Source organism: Chelonoidis abingdonii, chromosome 15, assembly GCF_003597395.2.
Source record: "Chelonoidis abingdonii isolate Lonesome George chromosome 15, CheloAbing_2.0, whole genome shotgun sequence".
Lineage (NCBI taxonomy): Eukaryota > Metazoa > Chordata > Testudines > Testudinidae > Chelonoidis > Chelonoidis abingdonii.
In genome coordinates, this window is record NC_133783.1 from 54350901 (window position 1) to 54369639 (window position 18739).

General features: G+C 46.9%; 1 protein-coding gene across 3 annotated transcripts in view; it reads right to left on the reverse strand.

Moving 5' to 3' along the window:
- The window catches only part of TDRD1 (tudor domain containing 1), a 63608-nt gene that overhangs the window by 8165 nt on the left and 36704 nt on the right, over nucleotides 1-18739 (reverse strand). For all 3 annotated transcript variants that reach the window (XM_075072551.1, XM_075072550.1, XM_075072549.1), the window contains 10 exons: nucleotides 18367-18618; nucleotides 18035-18160; nucleotides 17013-17123; nucleotides 16105-16275; nucleotides 14443-14697; nucleotides 13793-13909; nucleotides 13220-13333; nucleotides 925-1092; nucleotides 302-517; nucleotides 71-117 (listed from right to left, as the gene is read on the reverse strand). In XM_075072551.1, coding sequence (XP_074928652.1) covers nucleotides 71-117; nucleotides 302-517; nucleotides 925-1092; nucleotides 13220-13333; nucleotides 13793-13909; nucleotides 14443-14697; nucleotides 16105-16275; nucleotides 17013-17123; nucleotides 18035-18160; nucleotides 18367-18618 — 1577 coding nt within the window. The remainder of the gene's footprint in view (nucleotides 1-70; nucleotides 118-301; nucleotides 518-924; nucleotides 1093-13219; nucleotides 13334-13792; nucleotides 13910-14442; nucleotides 14698-16104; nucleotides 16276-17012; nucleotides 17124-18034; nucleotides 18161-18366; nucleotides 18619-18739) is intronic.

An 18739-nucleotide genomic window follows, 5' to 3' on the forward strand; every position in this document is an offset into this window, starting at 1 on the left:
TGCTAGTTTAAAAAAAAATAAATCAGTATTTGGAAAAGAAAAACATAAGTTTAGGCTGAATATTACTTACTTGCTTTTTTAATTCTGTGCAACAGCAACTAGCCTCCTTTACATGGGCTATAAGAAAAACAATGAACAGGAAACTGATCAGTAAAACATTATTATTGCCTCAGTAATTGGCTGAATACAATGAGATTTTAGAAGTACAAAGGACATTAGTTATGAATGCACACAACTCATTTTTGAGCACTAGAATAAATTTAAGAATCAGAATATTTTAGGTGTAGCATAGAACAGTTACCTTGGTGTAGCATACTTTGATTTCCAGCGTTGCTATATTTGGCTAAACCTTCCATTACAAATTTGTCGACTATACTTAGACTACTGTTTTGAAAACATTTCTCCACAGATACTGCGTGAATATTCTCATTGATCCCTTTCACTGTGATCATGATACACTTATTCAATATTAATGTTTTTAGCAAATCTATTACTAATGGAGACCATTCCATGATTCCTGGAAAAAATAAAATGAGACACAACTGAGTTCTAGTTTAGATTGTAAATAGTTAAGCTACATCCTCTACACCATCATTTAAATCTTAAGATTATGTAATGCCACTAAAACCTAGAAAATGTTACAAAAACTTTTAAAAAAAAGCTTTATCATTAAATTAGGAGCAACCCAGTTTCCCAGTCATCTATAGCTTTTTTTCCTGCAGTACCTAAACGAATTCCAAAAATTTTCAAGTTAGTATTGTAAAGTCTATTTTCAAACCCACAAAGACTAATCTGTGTACTGTTTTGTTGAGTCCTCATCTAGATGGACAATATAACAGAGGGGTTAATGGTAACAACCTAAAAAATTACGACCAAATAGTCTCTCTGCTAAGTAGCCAACATAGTGTTTGGTTGTGTTTCTACCTGCAAGCGAACACTTAATTATCTGAAAAGGGAGCTTCAAGTAACGTGCAGTGATCGGCAGCACTCTAGAGAATGGTAGAGTTTCGGTGCCTCCATAGTCTGCATACGCTACCTTCACCTCTGACTGAGAAACTCCCAGAACGATAGCTCTGTACCAATGACCATCACCTGAAAAAAAAAAAATTGAAACAAAACATTTGAAGTGGTTTACTTTCAGACTAGGATCCAGAGTTACATAATAATCCATCTAATCTATATAGTTTACCAGAATTTAAAGGAGATTATTCAGAATACATAGATACTGTAAAAACAAACGAAACACTACCATTTAGAAGTACACCTCTACCTCGATATAATGCTGTCCTCAAGAGCCAAAAAAATCTTACTGCGTTATAGGTGAAACCGCATTATATTGAACTTGATTTGATCCGCCAGAGCGCGCAGACTGCCCCCACCCCACCCCAGGAGCGCTGTTTTACCGTGTTACATCAGGTGGCGTTATAAAGGGGTAGAGGTGTACTCATTTTTTTTAAAAAAGAAAATCAACATCAGAAAAGAACTAAGCTACATTACAGATGTTTCAAACCCTCCAAAACCTCAACTTTTCTAGTTACGAAATACAGTTGGTGTTCAAAATTGGATCGTATGCCTTGACAGGAAACTCTACAGAAGTCCTGATGAGGGCATGGGATATGAGAGAAACACTGAGTTTCCTCTAAATCGTTCCATCTGAGATTTGAGTTTGCTAGCCCAGTCACCCTGAAGTAGGGAGTCTGAATGTTCCTCTTCACCTTATGTCTTGCAAATCTCAAAAGATCAAGGTCACCCAGGTAAGGCCATGCAAACATATACTGACTACTAGCTCCTGTTCTAGCTCCTTGGCTGCACAGCTCAGTGATACTAGGAAAATCTGGTACAAGAAATGGAGTGTCATAACCCATGGGTCTTGAACGCAGTTTCACAGGACCCATGGGGAACATACTCAATTATGTGTTACAGCATGCTTGCACTGGACCATAAGCCACGCTCAGGATGAGGCTCCTACTCTGACCCAGAGTAGTGACTGGCAACACTGGCTCTACTTAAGCAGCAGCAGGAAAGAGCTGCTCCAACTCTCTGCTCTGACTGTGTCTTTGTTCTACCTGCCTCTGCCTTGATTTCTGGCATCCTACCCCAGGCTGCCGTCTGGTTCCCTTAACTTGTGTTCCGGGTTTCTATATCCGTTTGTCTATTGCTTCTGCTCTCCTGTTCCTACCCTAGTCACTCTGTCCATGACTGTTGAACTCTGGCTTGGTACTACTTTTTGACCACACTAACCCTATGACTGATCCCGCTGCAGGAAGTTGAACCCAACGAGTGACCACACACGACCAGGTGTACCGACGCTTGCCGAATGGAGCTTATGACTCTGATATGCTTGGTAACTCCGCTGCTGCCGGAGATTTTAGTTTAATCCCCCTTCCACACCCTTGGCACTGAAGGCCATGCCCTTGTGCTGTCTAACTGGGTGCCTTTCTCCAGTCGATTAGTCAGCCAATCTTGGTGACACACATCAAGTTCGTGGCCAGGGAGACTCATGCAGGGTCAAGGCACAGAGGACGTCCTACATAGCGACTTTCCGCTGCCTCACAGCAAGTACCGGTGGAATGAGCAGAGACAGTGCACCATTTCCAAAGGCACTTGAGAAGCAATGACAAGACAAACGAGTCTGAATCTGCCTGCCATCTTGGCCTGCCAAGTAAAAGAGCCGAGGATGTTGGGAAAACAAGCCAGCCCAAGTATTCGGGGGGGCGGGGGGGAAACAGACCCGTATCCTAGTCCTCACTAAAAAACACTCTCAGCCCCCTCTATAGGCTTTTCCCTTTCAGGTGCTATCCCGCTGCGCATCCAGACCCCCTGAGTGAGGAGGATGTGTTGGGGGAATCTTCAGGATCAGCAGACCTATATTTAAACGGATGCAGTTACAGCTCAGGCCCTTCAGCTTCCCCTGCTACACAGGCTTTACCTGACTTGAATTGACACACTTGACAGAACCTGCTGTCGTTCAGGTCCAGTTGTGGGGGACTATCCCCCTATGTCATGCGACGACTAAGCAATAAATTCCATTTAGTGTTGTCAATTCCCTGCATTTTCCCTGCTCTTGGCAAAATATCTCCTGGATGACTGAGGAAAAAACAAAAAAAAAACAAAAAAAACCTACATTATCATTTCATTCACTGGTTGGAACAGGTGGTCACTTTCCTTCATAATTCTGCTGACAACACAGCCAGAGCCAGGAAGACTGCCCCAGACCCTTAGAGGGTCAAAGTCATGTAAGTCACCGTGCACTGAAACACCTACTGGGGGAACTAGACTACAATTGCCCCACAGAACTCCAGCCGGTGCAAATTCCATTTGGGCAGTAACGCCAAGTCCCGAGCCCTGAACTGGCTAGCTGGAGCATATCTCCAAGATAACCTGGCCTGGGGTCCACTTGCTGTTCGGAGCGTTACCAGCATGCCAAGCCCTTCCATAAAAGGCAAGGGCTGCCAACCCCTGCTTCTTGTGTCGACTTACCAACCCTAAATCAGATAATATGAACTGTTCCAACATCGACTTTATCCTCTGATTGTTGGAAGGCATGGGGCCACGCACACATTCACAAATTGGATCTCCAGAGTTACACTTGTCCACATCCAGAGGGGATGAATGGAAGACTGAAATAGCGGTTTGAAGGCAGCTTTGATATTTATTAGTGCCATTGGACTGACTAATCCGAGTAACATTCCGCACTTCATTAAACTATGCTTGAGACCTATTGAACAGTTCCACAAATGGCTATACTAGATCAATATAGTTGAGGCTTCTCAGATGACCAATGGGACAACATACTTGACTCCATACAATTGCCTGCAAGATCTAGCAACAGAGTGGTCTATGCTCAATCCACACGAAAGGTTCTGTCTGCCTAGCAACTAGGACAGCTCGCACAGGCCATGATCGAAGATATTTTTAAGTTGGCACAACTTTTAACAGAAGTATATTTTGATTAAACAAAATCAAACAAACACCACGCCTACCTCTGAAAATGCTCCGTTCACATGTAACTTGAGGACCAGCGTGCTTTGTAGCAGCTAAAGCTTGCCTTCACCATGCTCTGTATAGCCCTCGCAGACATGATGGCAAGTTTTGTTCGTAAGCAAGTTGACACATCTATTAAACACAGCGACTGGGGTATCCTCTCCGAGCCGTGGAGCCAAGCCAATTTACTGCGACCCCTCTAGTCTTACTGGGAGGCTCTATCCTTGCCAATGAAACTTATGAGATCTTTGGACAAGCTCGTGGCCAATTAAGACACTGCGCTTCAAAGAGTGGGAATATTGGATGCGGGCTCTGGGTGGTCCAGGGATGAGAGGTTTGGGTTCCAGACCCCCATCCAGCACGCCTGGGGGCCGGGCTTCATGCACTCTCCCTGGCCGTTGGCGCGTCCATGTGGGGCCAGTGGAGAGCATTCTCTCCCCCACTGCCTGCCTGTCTGTCGTCTGTTGCAGCTCAATGCCGTGTAGCTTAGGACAGAATTAGGTTACACATAAGTCCTTCAACTTTAATTAAGCTGGGCAAATGGCTATATACTCACTGACTAGGAAGGTTACAGTCTAGAGGAACACGCTTGGAAGCCAGCTGAATAACATGTCATGCTCGTACACCTGCGTTCAGGCCTTCCGATTAGAGTCATCGTGAGAAACTTAGACCCATGTTGCCCAGAGTGGCCGCTAGGGGGAAGCGGTTGCTTCATGACCCATCGTGTCTCAAACCCATCCACAGGCTGCCAAGGGAGCACCATACTCCTACCATTACATCAGTGGTCTCAAATATTTTATTGTGCACCCCTATTCATGCGTAAAAATTTTTGAAGCACTGCACCATTCCGACCGATAGGAACAAACAAAGCGCCACTTGGACTCCCGTCTGACGAAAAAAATAAAAAACGATCCTACGGCCGCGGACCCCCAAGGATCCTCTTGTGCACCCCACTTTGGAGACTACTGCTGTACATGACAGCCCACTCACAATGGCTTATCTAGGACTCATGAAACCCAGCTCCAAGACAAGGTTCTGTCCCAAGGTCCAATTGGTCAAGGCCCTGGGCAGCTGACTGGCCCATTGGCCCTACTTAAGCCAGCAGCAAGCACAGAAAAGTATCCATAACAAGCTCCACCCTGCTCTGGACTGTGCACCTTATGCTTCTTGATTTCCTGGTATCCTTACCCGGCTTGAATCCTGGCATCTGACTTGTGGTTCTGGACCTCCAGTTTGTTTCCTGGCTCTGGCCTCCTGGTACCCTGATCTGGGCTTAACTCTGGTTCCAATTTCTTGTTTGTCTTCTGATCTCCTGGTATCCTGATTCAGCGGACTCCTAACTGCTGTTGCTTGACTGCGGACTCTGGCTGCAACTACTAAAATCTAACTACCCATGACATGGCCTTGACAAGGAGAGTTCTTTTAAATCCCAGCACAAAAGGAGGGGAAAGAGATCTTCACACAATTTAATGAAGCATCAACTGCACCACTTAAAGCAGCAATTAAATTTTATTAACTGCTGTCTCAGTCTTAACTATAACATTTCTGCTGTAACATTAGTTGTGTTTTCTGGATGTATTTTTTTTTTTAATTATCTAATCCTTTGACCTACCACAATTGCTAGCTTCTATTTACTTTTAAGGGACACCAATTCCTCAACATCTCTTTTAACCCCCCAACTCATTCAAATAGCAAAGTAACTCAGAACTTCAACTCTGTTAGCCATCTTTTCATCTAGTACTTGACTTCAGTGCCTATATTTAACACTGTGTTTTGTATTATTTCTGTTCATCTCTCCTGGAACCATTGACACATCTGACACCCTTGTGATTCACTTTACAGGAATGTTCTGTTGCTTGCAGCTATACCACTTTGGACTGTGATCTTGACACCAATGTCCAATCACATAAGCAGGTGCAGGCCTGGTCAGTACTTGGACAGGAGACCTCCAAGGAAAATTCAAGTGCTACAGGAAGTGATGTTTATGGATTTCTTTGGCAGAACTCTTCTCTGAAACAATACTGAAATAAATGACTCAGTCAAGCCTCCTCTCTGGGATGCGCCTGAAAAAATTCATTTTGGATAACATATAAAACTGCTTAGGAATAGGGGCGTTCACTCAAGTAGCCTCATTGAATTCCAGTTTAGATCATTATATTGCCCCTCCTGTCATAAATAGATAGCTACAGGTTAATGTTTCTTTTAGCTGTAAAGGGTTAACAAAGGGAACCAAACACCTGACCAGAGGACCAAGGAAACGGATGTTTCAAAGTCAAGGAGCGGAATTTTGGGACTCTGAGTCTTGTGTTGTCTCTAAGCTAATGAGAAGCTTCTTTCTTCTTCTATCTTCTGTTTTCAACTGTAAAGTACAGGGTAGAGAAAACAAGATAGCTTTAATATGTGTTTTGGGTGTTATTTACATGTGTGTAACTGCTGGAAATGTTTCAAGTGGATTACCTTTTTAGACTCAAGAGTGTTTAGTTCCATATTTTTCTTATAACAATAGCCCTTTACTTGGTCATCTTGTTAACACAGAATATGTTTATGTCCTTGTTTGTCTTTCTTTTATATATAAAACGCTTTACTTTTCTAAACACTGTTTGAGTTTTCTCTGGCTGTGAGTGAGAAAGAAAGACAGGGGGAGGGGAAACACTACGCTCTGTGTTTAACTCTCCTAGGTGTCCAGGGCTGGAAGAACTATGGGGGTAGAGAGATGGACAAGCTTTTTTCTGTTTCTTGTTAATTTGGGGATTTGTCTCTTTTGGGCAATAGAGGGGCCATGCTTCTTGCGTATTTGTGAGGTAAAAAGTATGCATCAAAACTCGCAGGTTAGCCCAGAAGTGAAAGTCTGGCGTGAGAGAGACGGAAGGAGAAGTGGGTTATTCCCTTTGGTGTCAGGCACAGGGTTTCTGAGCCTTGGGATCCCTCCAAGGAAGGTTTTGGGGAGTACCAGAGGGTCCAAAACCCTGGAGAAACTTTGGATGGTGGCAGCGAGATCAGATCTAAGCTGGTATTGAGTTAGAGGGGTTCATGCTAGGCACCAGATTTTTGGATGCTAAGGTCCAGATTTGGGAAGCGGCTTATGATCCTCCTAAAACTCATGGATTTTCAGACGCATGAGGCATCCCTTACTTTTCTAGCCTAGACTGTCACATATTGTTTGTACTAACAGAAGCATATACAAAATGAAATATGTCAATGTTTTGCAGCATATAAAACACGGTTACTCACCTTTGTAACTGTTGTTTCTTCGAGATGTGTTGCTTCATATCCATTCCAGTAGGTGTACGCGCCGCGCGTGCACGTTCGTCGTAGACTTTTACCCTAGCAACTCCAGCGGCCGGCAGGTCACCCTAGAGTGGCGCCGCCATATAGCGGGTAATATATACCTGCTGGCCCGCCCGCTCCTCAGTTCTTCTTGCCGGCTACTCTGACAGTGGGAAGGAGGGTGGGTGTGGAATGGATATGAGCAACACATCTCGAAGAACAACAGTTACAAAGGTGAGTAACATGTTTTCTTCTTCAAGTGATTGCTCATATCCATTCCAGTAGTGATTCCCAAGCCTTACCTAAAGCGGTGGGTCGGAGTGAGAGGTCGCAGCGTGTAACACGCAGAGCCGAAGGCTGCATTATCCCTGGACTGTTGGACCAGGGCATAATGGGAAGCGAAGGTGGGCATGGAGACCAGGTCGCTGCCTGCAGATTTCTGGACGGGTACTCGCGCAAGAATGCCGTCGATGATGCCTGGGCCCTAGTAGAGTGCGCGTCACATTGCCCGACGGGGAGACAGCAGGTCGTAACAGGCCCGTATGCAGGATGTCACCCATGAGGAGATCCTCTGTGAGGAGACAGGCAACCCTTAACCCGTCAGCTATGGCGACAAAAGCTGGGGGATTTGTGGAACGGCTTGGTCCGTTCTATATATAAGGTGAGCGCCCTACGCATGTCTAAGGAGTGCAACTGCTGCTCCGGCGAGACGAATGAGGTTTCGGAAGAAATACGCGTAGGAATATGTACTGGTTGACATGAAAGGCCGAGACAACTTTGGGAGAAAGGCGGGGTGCGGCCTTAGTTGTACTTTTGTCGCGATGGAACACCATATACGGGGGCTCTACCACGAGGGCGCATAGCTCTGACACACCCTAGCAGAAGTGATGGCACCAGGAATGCCGTCTTCCAGGACAAGTAGAGGAGGGAACACGTAGCCAGCGGTTCAAACGGGGGGACATAAGACGGGCAACACCAGGTTCAGATCCCAAGAGGGGCTGGGCGGCGGACCTGGGGATAGAGACGCTCCAGACCTTTAAGGAATCTAGCCACCACGGGTGTGTGAGAAACAGAGCGGCCATGGCTCCCGGGTGGAAGGTGGAGATAGCGCAAGTGAACCCGGAGAGAGACACCGCCAGGCCTTACTGCTTGAGTGACCAAAGGTAATCGAGGACGATTGGATGGAAACATCGGTGGGGTGGAAGCGCCTCTCCACGCACCAGCACATAAAGCGTTTCCATTTGGCTGAGTACGTCGTCCTCGTAGACGGTTTCCTACTTCCAGAAGCACCTGCCTCACTAGTGAAGAGCAGTGCAATTCGGACCTAGTCAGCCACGCAGGAGCCAGGCTGAGAGGTGCAGAGACGGAAGGTCCGGGTGACGAAGCCGGCCGTGGTCTGCGTGATCAGGTCCAGGTGAAGAGGCAGGGGAACAGGTCGACTACTGACAGGCCAGCAGGAGAGAGAACCATGCTGCTGGGCCACGCCGGAGCGATCAGAATCAAGCGGGCCCTGTCCCTGCGCACCTTCAGAGGATCTTGTGAATCAACGGAAACGGAGGGAACGCATAGAAGAGGTGCGTCGCCCAGGAAACAGAAAGCGTCTGCAACCGAGCCCGGTTCGCGACCTTGGAAAGAACAGAACATCGGGCACTTTCTGTTCCTGCAGGATGTGAAGAAGGTCCAATGGGATGCCCCCACCTCTGGGAAGAGCGCCAGGGCGATGTCCGGCGAGGGGACCACTCGTGGGAGCAAAAGGACCGGCTGAGCCGATCCACCAGCGTATTCTGAACCCCGGGAGAAAGGAAGCAACTAGGTGAACAGAGTGGGCAATGCAAAAGTCCACAACGTCATGGTCTCCTGACAAAGAAGAGGAGACTCATACCGCCCTGCTTGTTTACATAGTATACGTCGTTGTGTTGTCAGTGAAAAACCGAAACACAGCGACCTTGGATCTGCTGACGGAACGCCTGACAAGCCAGGCGGACCGCCCTCAATTCTCGCACGTTGATATGTAGGGCGAGTTCGGGAGGAGACCAGCGGCCTGGTCCGCAGGGCACCTAGGTGAGCTCCCCATCCCAAGTCCGAGGCGTCCGTTGTCAGGGACAGCGAGGCTGGGGCGGATGGAACGGAAGCCCTGCACACACGGACCGATCCAGCACCATTGGAGGAGTGGAGGACATCCTGAGGAATTGTGATACTGTTCTAACGGGCGCCTGGCTGGACGAACTGAGGGATGAGCCAGGACTAGAGGGCCATAGGCGGAGCCGAGCATGCGCCGTGACGAATGTGCAGGCCGCCATGTGGCCCAAGAGTGTCAGGCAAGTACGTATGGAGGTTAGAGGTGCTGCCTGCAGCCTGTGATGATGGCTGTCAAAGCCTGGAACCGCGACAAGGGAAGAACGGCCCTGGGCCATGGTGGAGTATAGAATGGCTCCGATAAACTCTATCCTCTGAGTAGGGTTAGAGTGACTTCTCGGCGTTGAGCATTAGGCCTAGCTCGTGAAAAAGCGGCTGACCATGCGGACGTGCGCGAGGACTCGCTCCTCTGAGGGTCCCCGGATAAGCCAGTTCGTCGAGGTAGGGGAACACATGCACACGACTGCGACGAAGGAAGGCGACGACTACGGCCATGCATTTGGTAAACACTCGTGGGGCCGTCGAGAGGCCGAACGGGAGGACCATGAATTGATAATGCCGGCGCCGACAACGAAGCGAAGGAACCTCCGATGGGGCGGGAAGATGGCTATATGGAAATAGCGTCCTGCATGTCGAGGGCGGCGTACCATCTCCGGGATCCAGGGATGGAATAATGGTCCCAAGGACACCATACGAACTTCAACTTGACCAGGTATTTGTTGAGCTCTCGTAGGTCGAGGATGGGTCTGAGACTCCCTTGGCTTGGGGATCAGAAAGTAATGGGAGTAAAACCCCTGCCCTTCTCGTTCTCTGGAACCTCCTCTATGGCCCCTTTGTCGAGGAGCGTTCATACCTCCTGGAGGAGGATCTGCTCGTGAGAGGGGTCCCTGAAGAGGGACGAGGAAGGGGGGTGGAGGCGGTACGAAGCAAACTGTAGGCGGTATCCAAGCCGCAACGCACGGAGGACCCAGCGGTCTGAAGTAAGCTGGTACCATGCCGGGAGGAAGAATGAAAGACGGTTGGAGAAGGAGGAGATGGATCGGGGGGAGGGATGGTACAGTGCCTCGGGTACACCTTCAAAACGAGGGCTTCGGCCGAGGAAGGCTTGGAGGACCTTGGCGTTTGGCCCCCTGGTTTACCCGACTGTCTGCGCCTGCCATTCCTGTTTCGCGCCTGGCAAAGTCTTGCTTTGCTGGGCTGGGGTAAGGCCTGTGTTGCTGTTGAGGCCTGAATGGTCTACGCTGGGTGACCGCGTATGCATCCCCAGGGCGCGCATAATGACCTACTGTCTTTGAGGTTTTGCAGCCGAGGTCAGTCTTGTCCGAAAACAGGCCCTGGCCCTCAAACGGAAGATCCTGGATGGTATATTGGAGTTCCGGAGGAAGGCCAGAGACCTGAAGCCACGAAATGCGGCGCATAGTGACGCCGGAGGCCAGAGTCTTGGTGGCCGAGTCTGCAGCATCCAAAGCAGCCTGTAGGGAAGTGCACGCGACCTTTTCCCCTCGTCAAGGAGAGCGGCGAACTCCTGACGAGCGTCCTGCGGGAGCAGCTCCTTAAATTTATCAGCCGTCACCCAGTAGCGACTGAGCAGAGCTTGCTGGTTTGAGACCGCAGCTGCAGGCGCTGCGGAATAGACCTTGCGGCCAAGCAGGTCCATAAGCCTCGCCTCCTTAGACTTGGGGGCCGGAGCTTTTGCCCGTGGCGCTCCCTCTCATTCACGATTGAATGACGAGGGAACACGGGGCGAGTGGACATATAAGTACTCATAGCCCTTCGAAGGGCCATGTATTTACGCTCGACACCCTGAGCAGCGGGGGGAATGGAAGCCGTGACTGCAGATGTGGTGGGCATTGGCTTGGATGGTCCTTATGAAGGGCAGGGTGACACAGTGGGCGCATCCGCCGAGAGGATGCTCAGACCGGGTCCTCGATCTCGGAGACCTCCTCAGCCTGGATGTTCATATTTTGCGCCACGCGCCTGAGGAGGTCCTGGTGCGCCCTGAGGTCAGTGGGGGGGGACTGGTGGATGTCGTCCCTGCCACGCTTCATCTGGGAGGATGACGAGGAGAGACCTGGCGGGAGCGGGTCTGGTGGCGGCTCAGACTGGAGCACCGCGTCTGACTCTGCGGGTGCTCAGGATCTGGAGGATGAGACGACTGCTCTTCCGTAGGGGAGGAGGAGGGCGTGAAGAAGTAGCCTCCGGAGCCCTGTGCTCAGAGACCGACGACTGCGGAGGAATTTGCTGGGGGCCCTGGGCTTGGTGATACGCCCAGGGGTCCAGAAGCCCCACTGCTGAGGACCATGCTCTGCTGAGTCTCGGAGAAGAGGGTAGCGAGTCTTTCAGCGTCTAAGTACACACTGCCCGCCCGCGAAGAGACTGACCCCTGGCGAGAGGGCCACGGGGAGCCGAACGGGAGTGTACGGGTCCCGCACTCCAGGCGCGAAGACCTCTCGGTGCCGGGATCGGTGCCGCGATCGAGACGGGACCTGCCACCAGCGCAGTGCCGGGAGGTCGACCGGATCTGGATCGCCGATGAAGTCGGGAACGACTCCTCGAGTCCCAGTGCGGTAAACGGTGGGTGGAGCCAGAACGGTGCGGAGTATCGAGACCGGCGCGAGGATGATCTGCGGCGCGAGTACGACCGTACCGTCGTGCAGAGTGGTGCGGACTGCGAGCGGCGTCGCGAGCGAGACCTCCCTCGGGATCGAGATCGGGCGAGATCGTGACCGGTGCCGAGCCGGAGAGTCCGGGGACAGTGCTCGCATCAGCGTGGGCTTGCCCTTAGACTGCAGAACCCGCACCGGCGGTGCGGAGGTTGGGGCAGCACAGGCTCCGTTAGAGTGATGAGGTCCTGGCCGAGAGAAGGTCTCGGGCGTGGACGGGCCATCAGCTCAACCCAGATCTTGGTGGGAGCTGAGAGGGATCGGACTCGACGGACCTGCCGGGCCCGGAGTCGACGAAGTCCCTGGCACAGCCAACCCGTCCGGCGTCGGTGCGGGTGCTCTTTTCGAGGCAGCTTAGCTGGGTAGAGGAGGTAGACAGTCTCTTCCCTGAACCGGTGCCAGAGGTCGGCGCCATGGCGTCTTCGCGGCGCCGGAGTGGTCCGGTGCCGGTGCCAAGGACGAAGATTAAGTGCCGCTTCCATCAGGAGCGTCTTGAGACACTGGTCTCGCTCCTTCTTGGTCCTCGGTCTGAAGGTCTTGCAAACGCGCACTTCTCGGAGATATGCGATTCCCCAGCACTTCAAGCAGGCGTCGTGGGGATCGCTGGTGGGCATCGGCTTCTTACAGCCGAGCACGGTTGAACCCCGGTGAACCAGGCATGAGCCCGCGCGGGCGTGGGAGAGGGCTAGCGCCCCAACCCCGCTAACTATATACACTAGAACTATACACGACAACTATACTAAACTAAGTGAACTATAATTAAAACTAGAACTAGAACTAGAACAATGAACGAAGAGAAGCTAGGGACGTGGAGGACAGCTATGCCGCGCTCCACAGTTCCAACGACCGACACGGTGGTAAGAAGGAACTGAGGAGCGGGCAGGCCGGCAGGGGTACATATTACCCGCTATGGCGGCGCCACTCTAGGGGGCGACCTGCCGGCCCACTGGAATTGCTAGGGTAAAAGTCTTCCAACGAACGTGCACGCGCGGCGCGTACACCTACTGGAATGGATATGAGCAATCACTCGAAGAAGAAAGGATTTTACCAATCTCTTTTCTTAAAGGTTTGGACTTTGCCATCTATCCTTTATAACATGCCCAAGTTTTGCAATTCAGAAATTCAGATCACTTCTCTTTTTTTAAAAATTAGCAAGAATTCTCTCTCACCTGCAAACTTGGCACAACAGGCTTCACCGACTTTTGGTCTGAAGGAGTGATTGTTTTGAGTGTTGCAATATTCTACCAGTTCAGTCATCAACCTACACAACTTCTCTTGATCTACTAAAAATAAGTGAACAGAATCTGTTAGTACTTCATGATATTTCAAGCATGATAAATATACATACCATAGGAAAGCTTATTATTAGGCCTGATTTTACCAAAGTTACCACAAAGCTGTCTGAGATGTATTTTGGTAGTCTCTCAATCAGGGGTGGCTCCAGGCACCAGCACAGCAAGAGCGTGCCTGGGGTGGACTGCTGGTCGCTGTGAGTGTAGCAGTCAGGCTGCCTTCAGTCCCATGGCTTCGGCAGCAATTTGGTGGCGGGTGCACTGAAGGCGCGGGACCAGTGGACCTCCTGCAGGCATGCCACCGAAAGCCGCTTGTCTGCCGTGCTTGGGGCGGCAAAATACATAGAGCCACCCCTGCTCTCGATTATTATAATGTTAAACATCTTGAATCCATCTTCCAAATATATTGCTACCAACTAGATAAACCAAGAGATTTTCTTCATTTCTTACCTCTGGTTTCACTTGGTAGAGCATAAAACAAGTCTGGACTTATCACTTCCATTACACGGACCGATACAGTTTCATTGACAGGCAATTCTATTGTCTGCCACTGCTCAGAAGAGGTTTCTAAAGTAACACAAACTAGTAAAGCACAGAGCAAAGCACTTCTACACATATATACAAGTTCATCACAGTTGCACGTCTATTAACTTAAGTAACATCTCCAGTCTATCAACATGTTCCAGTCATTTTAGTGTGATTGCAGTGAAATGAAAACTGAACACTGACACTAATACACTGGATATTCTGTTCCTCAGAAAATATCTAATTTTCTTACAACCAATCAATGCTAGTTAATTTTAATATTGCTGAACATAAGATCCACAACCCACTATGCAATAGATGCTTTAGTCATACTTCAAGTTTGCTATAATTTGTTACAGTATATTTAAGTAATAGTTGTTTAACATACAACCCTAGTGACTTGCATATTTACCTATCATGCCACCTGCAGCACAACCTGCACCCAGTCACAAACTTCATGATGTATTTAAAACTGATACATTTAAGACATGGTCAAAAGGATAGTCAGGTTGAGGGATACCCAATTTTCTTATCATTCCAATTCAAAAAGAAATTAACAAGACTGCTTTGGTCACCTTGAGGCTCTATTTTCTCAGCAGACGTATTTGGTAGCCCATCTTTATTTGGCAGACCTTCCTTTAAAGCCAATTTTTCACTAATTAAAATTTCACTGATTATTCTTGGACAACCTGTGGAATTATCAATGAGCTCTATTCCAGCACCACTTTTGTTGACAGAAACTACTCTGGCTTGAAGTTTAATTCCTGCAGTGCACATCCGAAATCTTGCTGTGGCTTCTGGGACCCATTTCTTGTTAACAGGTTTTACACCTAAAGGAAACAAGACAAGACTTAAAAATATCTTCTCATTCACAATTAAAAACAAAAAACAAAAAAAACAACCAATATTAGTTTTACCCAAATTTTTAAAATGTCCTGTAGCTAGAAAGATCACTTCTGCTGCCATAAGGAATGTGTAATCTAAGCGTGTCTAATGCAAAATGAGTTGAGGCCCCTCAAGTTTATAATATCAAATTCCTCTTAACAAATCTTGACTTTATTCCTAAATCCATAATAGATTCTGCATGACTGTCAATGAGTTGATCTCCTCTGTACCTCTGTTCCCATCGCTATCTGTAAAAGGGGATGATACTACATGGCAACACAGGGTTTGTAAAGCAGTTTAATATCCTTATTTGCAAAATACTAAAAAGGCAGAGTACTAATTGACAGAAGGGAGCAGTTGTTTGAGTCTCAGTGCCCTTCCTTATCTAATATATATAATTGGAGTCATAGGTGTCCACTCCGTGGGTGCTCAGAGGCTGGATCACCCACTGGGAAAAATTGCAGCTCGCTGACCTGCCCCGCCCCCCAGCTCACCTCCGCCTCCACTGTGCCTCCTCCCCTGAGCGCACCGCTGCATCCTGCTTCTCCTCCCTCCCCCCGCAGCGCTTGCACTGCAAAACAGCTGTTTCACATGGCAAGTGCTAGGAGGGACAGGGGAGGAGGAGGAGGAATGCGGAGCATTTGGGGAAGAGGCAGGGCTGAGATTTGGGGAGGAGTCCAATACGCGTAGGGAGGGGGCGGAATTGGGGTGGGGCCGAGGTCGACACAAGCACCCACCAGTGCCAAGGAAAGTTGGTGCCTGTGACTGGAGTGGTAGTTTAGCAATGTAACCCCGCGAGCCCAGATCTTCCTTTTGGAAAAAAGGTGGGTCAGGGAAAATGTCAGATTCCCTGCCAAATAAGTATTTCAATATTTATTAAACTAAGATGAGATCCTGAAACTTTCACTTTGAGCATGCTAGGGGGACTTCTTCCAGTTCAAGGCAGGGCAGGCAGAACCCTAGCTCCACATCCACTCTGTATCGGCCTGTATCCAGGAGTGGCTTGGCTCTGCATTGCCCTTAAGTAACAATAAGAAAAACTTGGGTGGAGCTTAGAATGAGGCAAACTGTAGGCAATAAGAACAGAGATATAAATGGAGCTGTAATTGTGAAAAGTTTACAGGTGATGAGAAAACTTTGCCATTCAGTTCACAAAGACAAATCACTTCCATTTAACATAGAGGAAGAAAATATGTTCAATTTTTTTTTTTTTACGTTTAGTTAAAAACATGCTACATTAGAAGGTCTAACATGTCTGAAATGCATCTGATTTCTAAATATAAGAGTAGTTCTGACAGAATGCTTAGCAAGTGCAGAAATTATTTCCAAAACATCTTTAAATGAAGATTTACCTGATAACCAGCACTTAATTCCTTGAAATGGAAGTTTTAGCAACGTTGATGAGATCTGTCGAAGTTTATCTGGAGTTACTGTCTCAACATTTCCATAATCCACAAATTGCACTTTAATAGCTCCATCTGAAGAGACTTCTATGACCAAAGCACGGTACCAATTGCCATCACCTAGGATTTAAAAGAATTGTGATTTCCCACATTTACGTAAATCATATGCAGAACTAATTTACTTTCCTTGGCAGAGAAAATTGGCCTTAACTTCTGTTGCTTTGCACAGTATGTAAAATCGGTTACATGAATTCAAAGTAGGTGTAAAACACTGCCATTCTGATATGATAGCATTTTATATTCATTCTGCACTGCTTTGAGTGACTACACAAGGTGCAGGGCAATGGACAATCAATTCCTTTCCACAATATTGGTACAGTTTTCATCCAGAAATGAAAGCACAGAAAAAAAGTGATGCAAGTAACCTATTAAAATCCCATACAAACCAGTGGAAAATCCAACATATGCTTCCTGGAAAGGCAGTAACTTTCTCTAAGGTAATAATTAAACCTCTTTCTCCATACTGTTTACTTCAGTTCAATCAGACTATATATTAACAATAACCAATATTATGATATATTTAAGTGTATATCAGATCTGAAAGGTTCCTAACTGTTCACTCACTGGAGTCATTATTCACATATACTTGGTTTACCATTGCCAACTGCAGATCTATTTTCTTTCCTTGTTCAACTTAGCTACACACCAAAACACATCAAGACCGTGCCCAAAATACCTGACAAGATTTAGAAAGCTATGTAGTAAACAGCACATTTGCGGAATCAAAGATAAAGATGCATTTAAGGACATTTTTGTAAATGAAAAAATGAACAAGAGTAGGTGGGAATACTACTTACCAGAGAAAAAAGCACAGCAAGGTTCTCCCTCTGAAGGCTTGAAAACACTAGTAGACGTCTGCTGGCAGTATTCTGACAATGACTTGTTGAGTACATTTAGAGCAAGTAAGTCTAAGCAAAATGTAAAAAATGAAAAAAACCCTCCAAACTTAATACATTTTTAGAAGCAACAAGTCAATGGTTTGGAGTTACCAGGCAAAAATAAGACCGTGTCCTGCAGAATGTCAATCTTATTTATTGGGTCCCATTAAGAGTATATTTAGAAAGATATTTAAATATCTCAAGGTGCCCCTGATTTAGGGTAAAACAGTATTAATAAATTCACATATAAAACTCTAACACTGTTATATTTTATTGACCAACTAAAACTTATCAGAAATCTCTTCCCCATGGAGGTACTTGCAGGCTACGTCACCTGTTAACTTTCTCTTGGATAAATTAAACTAAAGAGACAGCTCAACCTAAGCTCAATAAGACTTTTTCCAGCACTTGAAATATTCTTGTCCCTTTTTTCTGAATCCTTTCCAATTTTTGAACATGTTTTTAGAGTCCTGACACCAGAATTGGACACAGTATTCCAGTAATGGTTTTAATAATGCTGTATACAGCCCTACTCCTACTTGATATTCTCCTGTTTGGGCCTCTATAGGTTGTATAAGTCCTCCTAGCCACAGCATTGCACTGGGAGCTCACGTTCATCTAAAATTACCCGTAATTCCTTTTCAGTGTCACTGCAAACAGGATACGATCTCCCATCTTGGAAATGTGACCAACATTCTTTGTCCCTAAATACCTGATCTCTGTTCTTATTAAAATGCATGTTCAAATTTAGACCTACAGGACTAGTATGAATTAATTAGGAAGCTCAGATGTAAGCTCTAAGTATGAAAAGTCCACTAGGAGCATTGGTGCATGAAAACTACATTGATCCCATTCCAAAATATTTTACAAGTTAATATGCAACAAGATTAAGGATGAGAAGACAGACAGTGCACACAAAAATGAAGGCTGAGACAACTTACCATCATCTAAGATCTGACAGAAGAACTCTCCAGGATTGTTCACTGTACACAGCAAGACATTTAATGTCTGTTTAAGAGTTAGCTTAACCCATGTCCAATCTATTTTATTTATTGTTTCTCCTACAGCTAAAGGGTGCATGGGAAAGAGAAGAAAGCAGAGTCAGAGAGACACACAAGGCAGCATTATAGGGAAAGAAAATGTACATTCTGAATGCCAAGTCTTGGCCACATAACTGACCATACTCATTTCAATTACACAATAGATTACTGTACATCTATCATACTGCATTATAGATAAAACCAACTTCTATAGCAACTTTTCATGTACTTACCATTTCCTTCTTTCACAGTGTTAACAGTTTCATTTATTGTCAAGACATCCTTGGAATCTTTCACTGCATGGCCTGATTCTAAAAGATGTTTAGATACACTTATTATTGGAGTAACAGATTCATCTGCAATCTCTACCACAGAGCTATTCTCCTTTTTGTCCACCACTCTTATAGTGATCATTTTATTTTGCAATAGTTGTTTCATCAGAGCAATAGCTTCCGAAGACCAGGTTCCTGAAAGGGGTTTCACACCTGAAAGTGAAATTTAAAGGAAAGAATTCTCTTATTTCAAGATGGACTGTAGGTATTGGGAGTTGTTCTCCCTCCATTCTTGAACTAGTTCATTCTTCATTTTCTGAAGCTGTTTTATGAA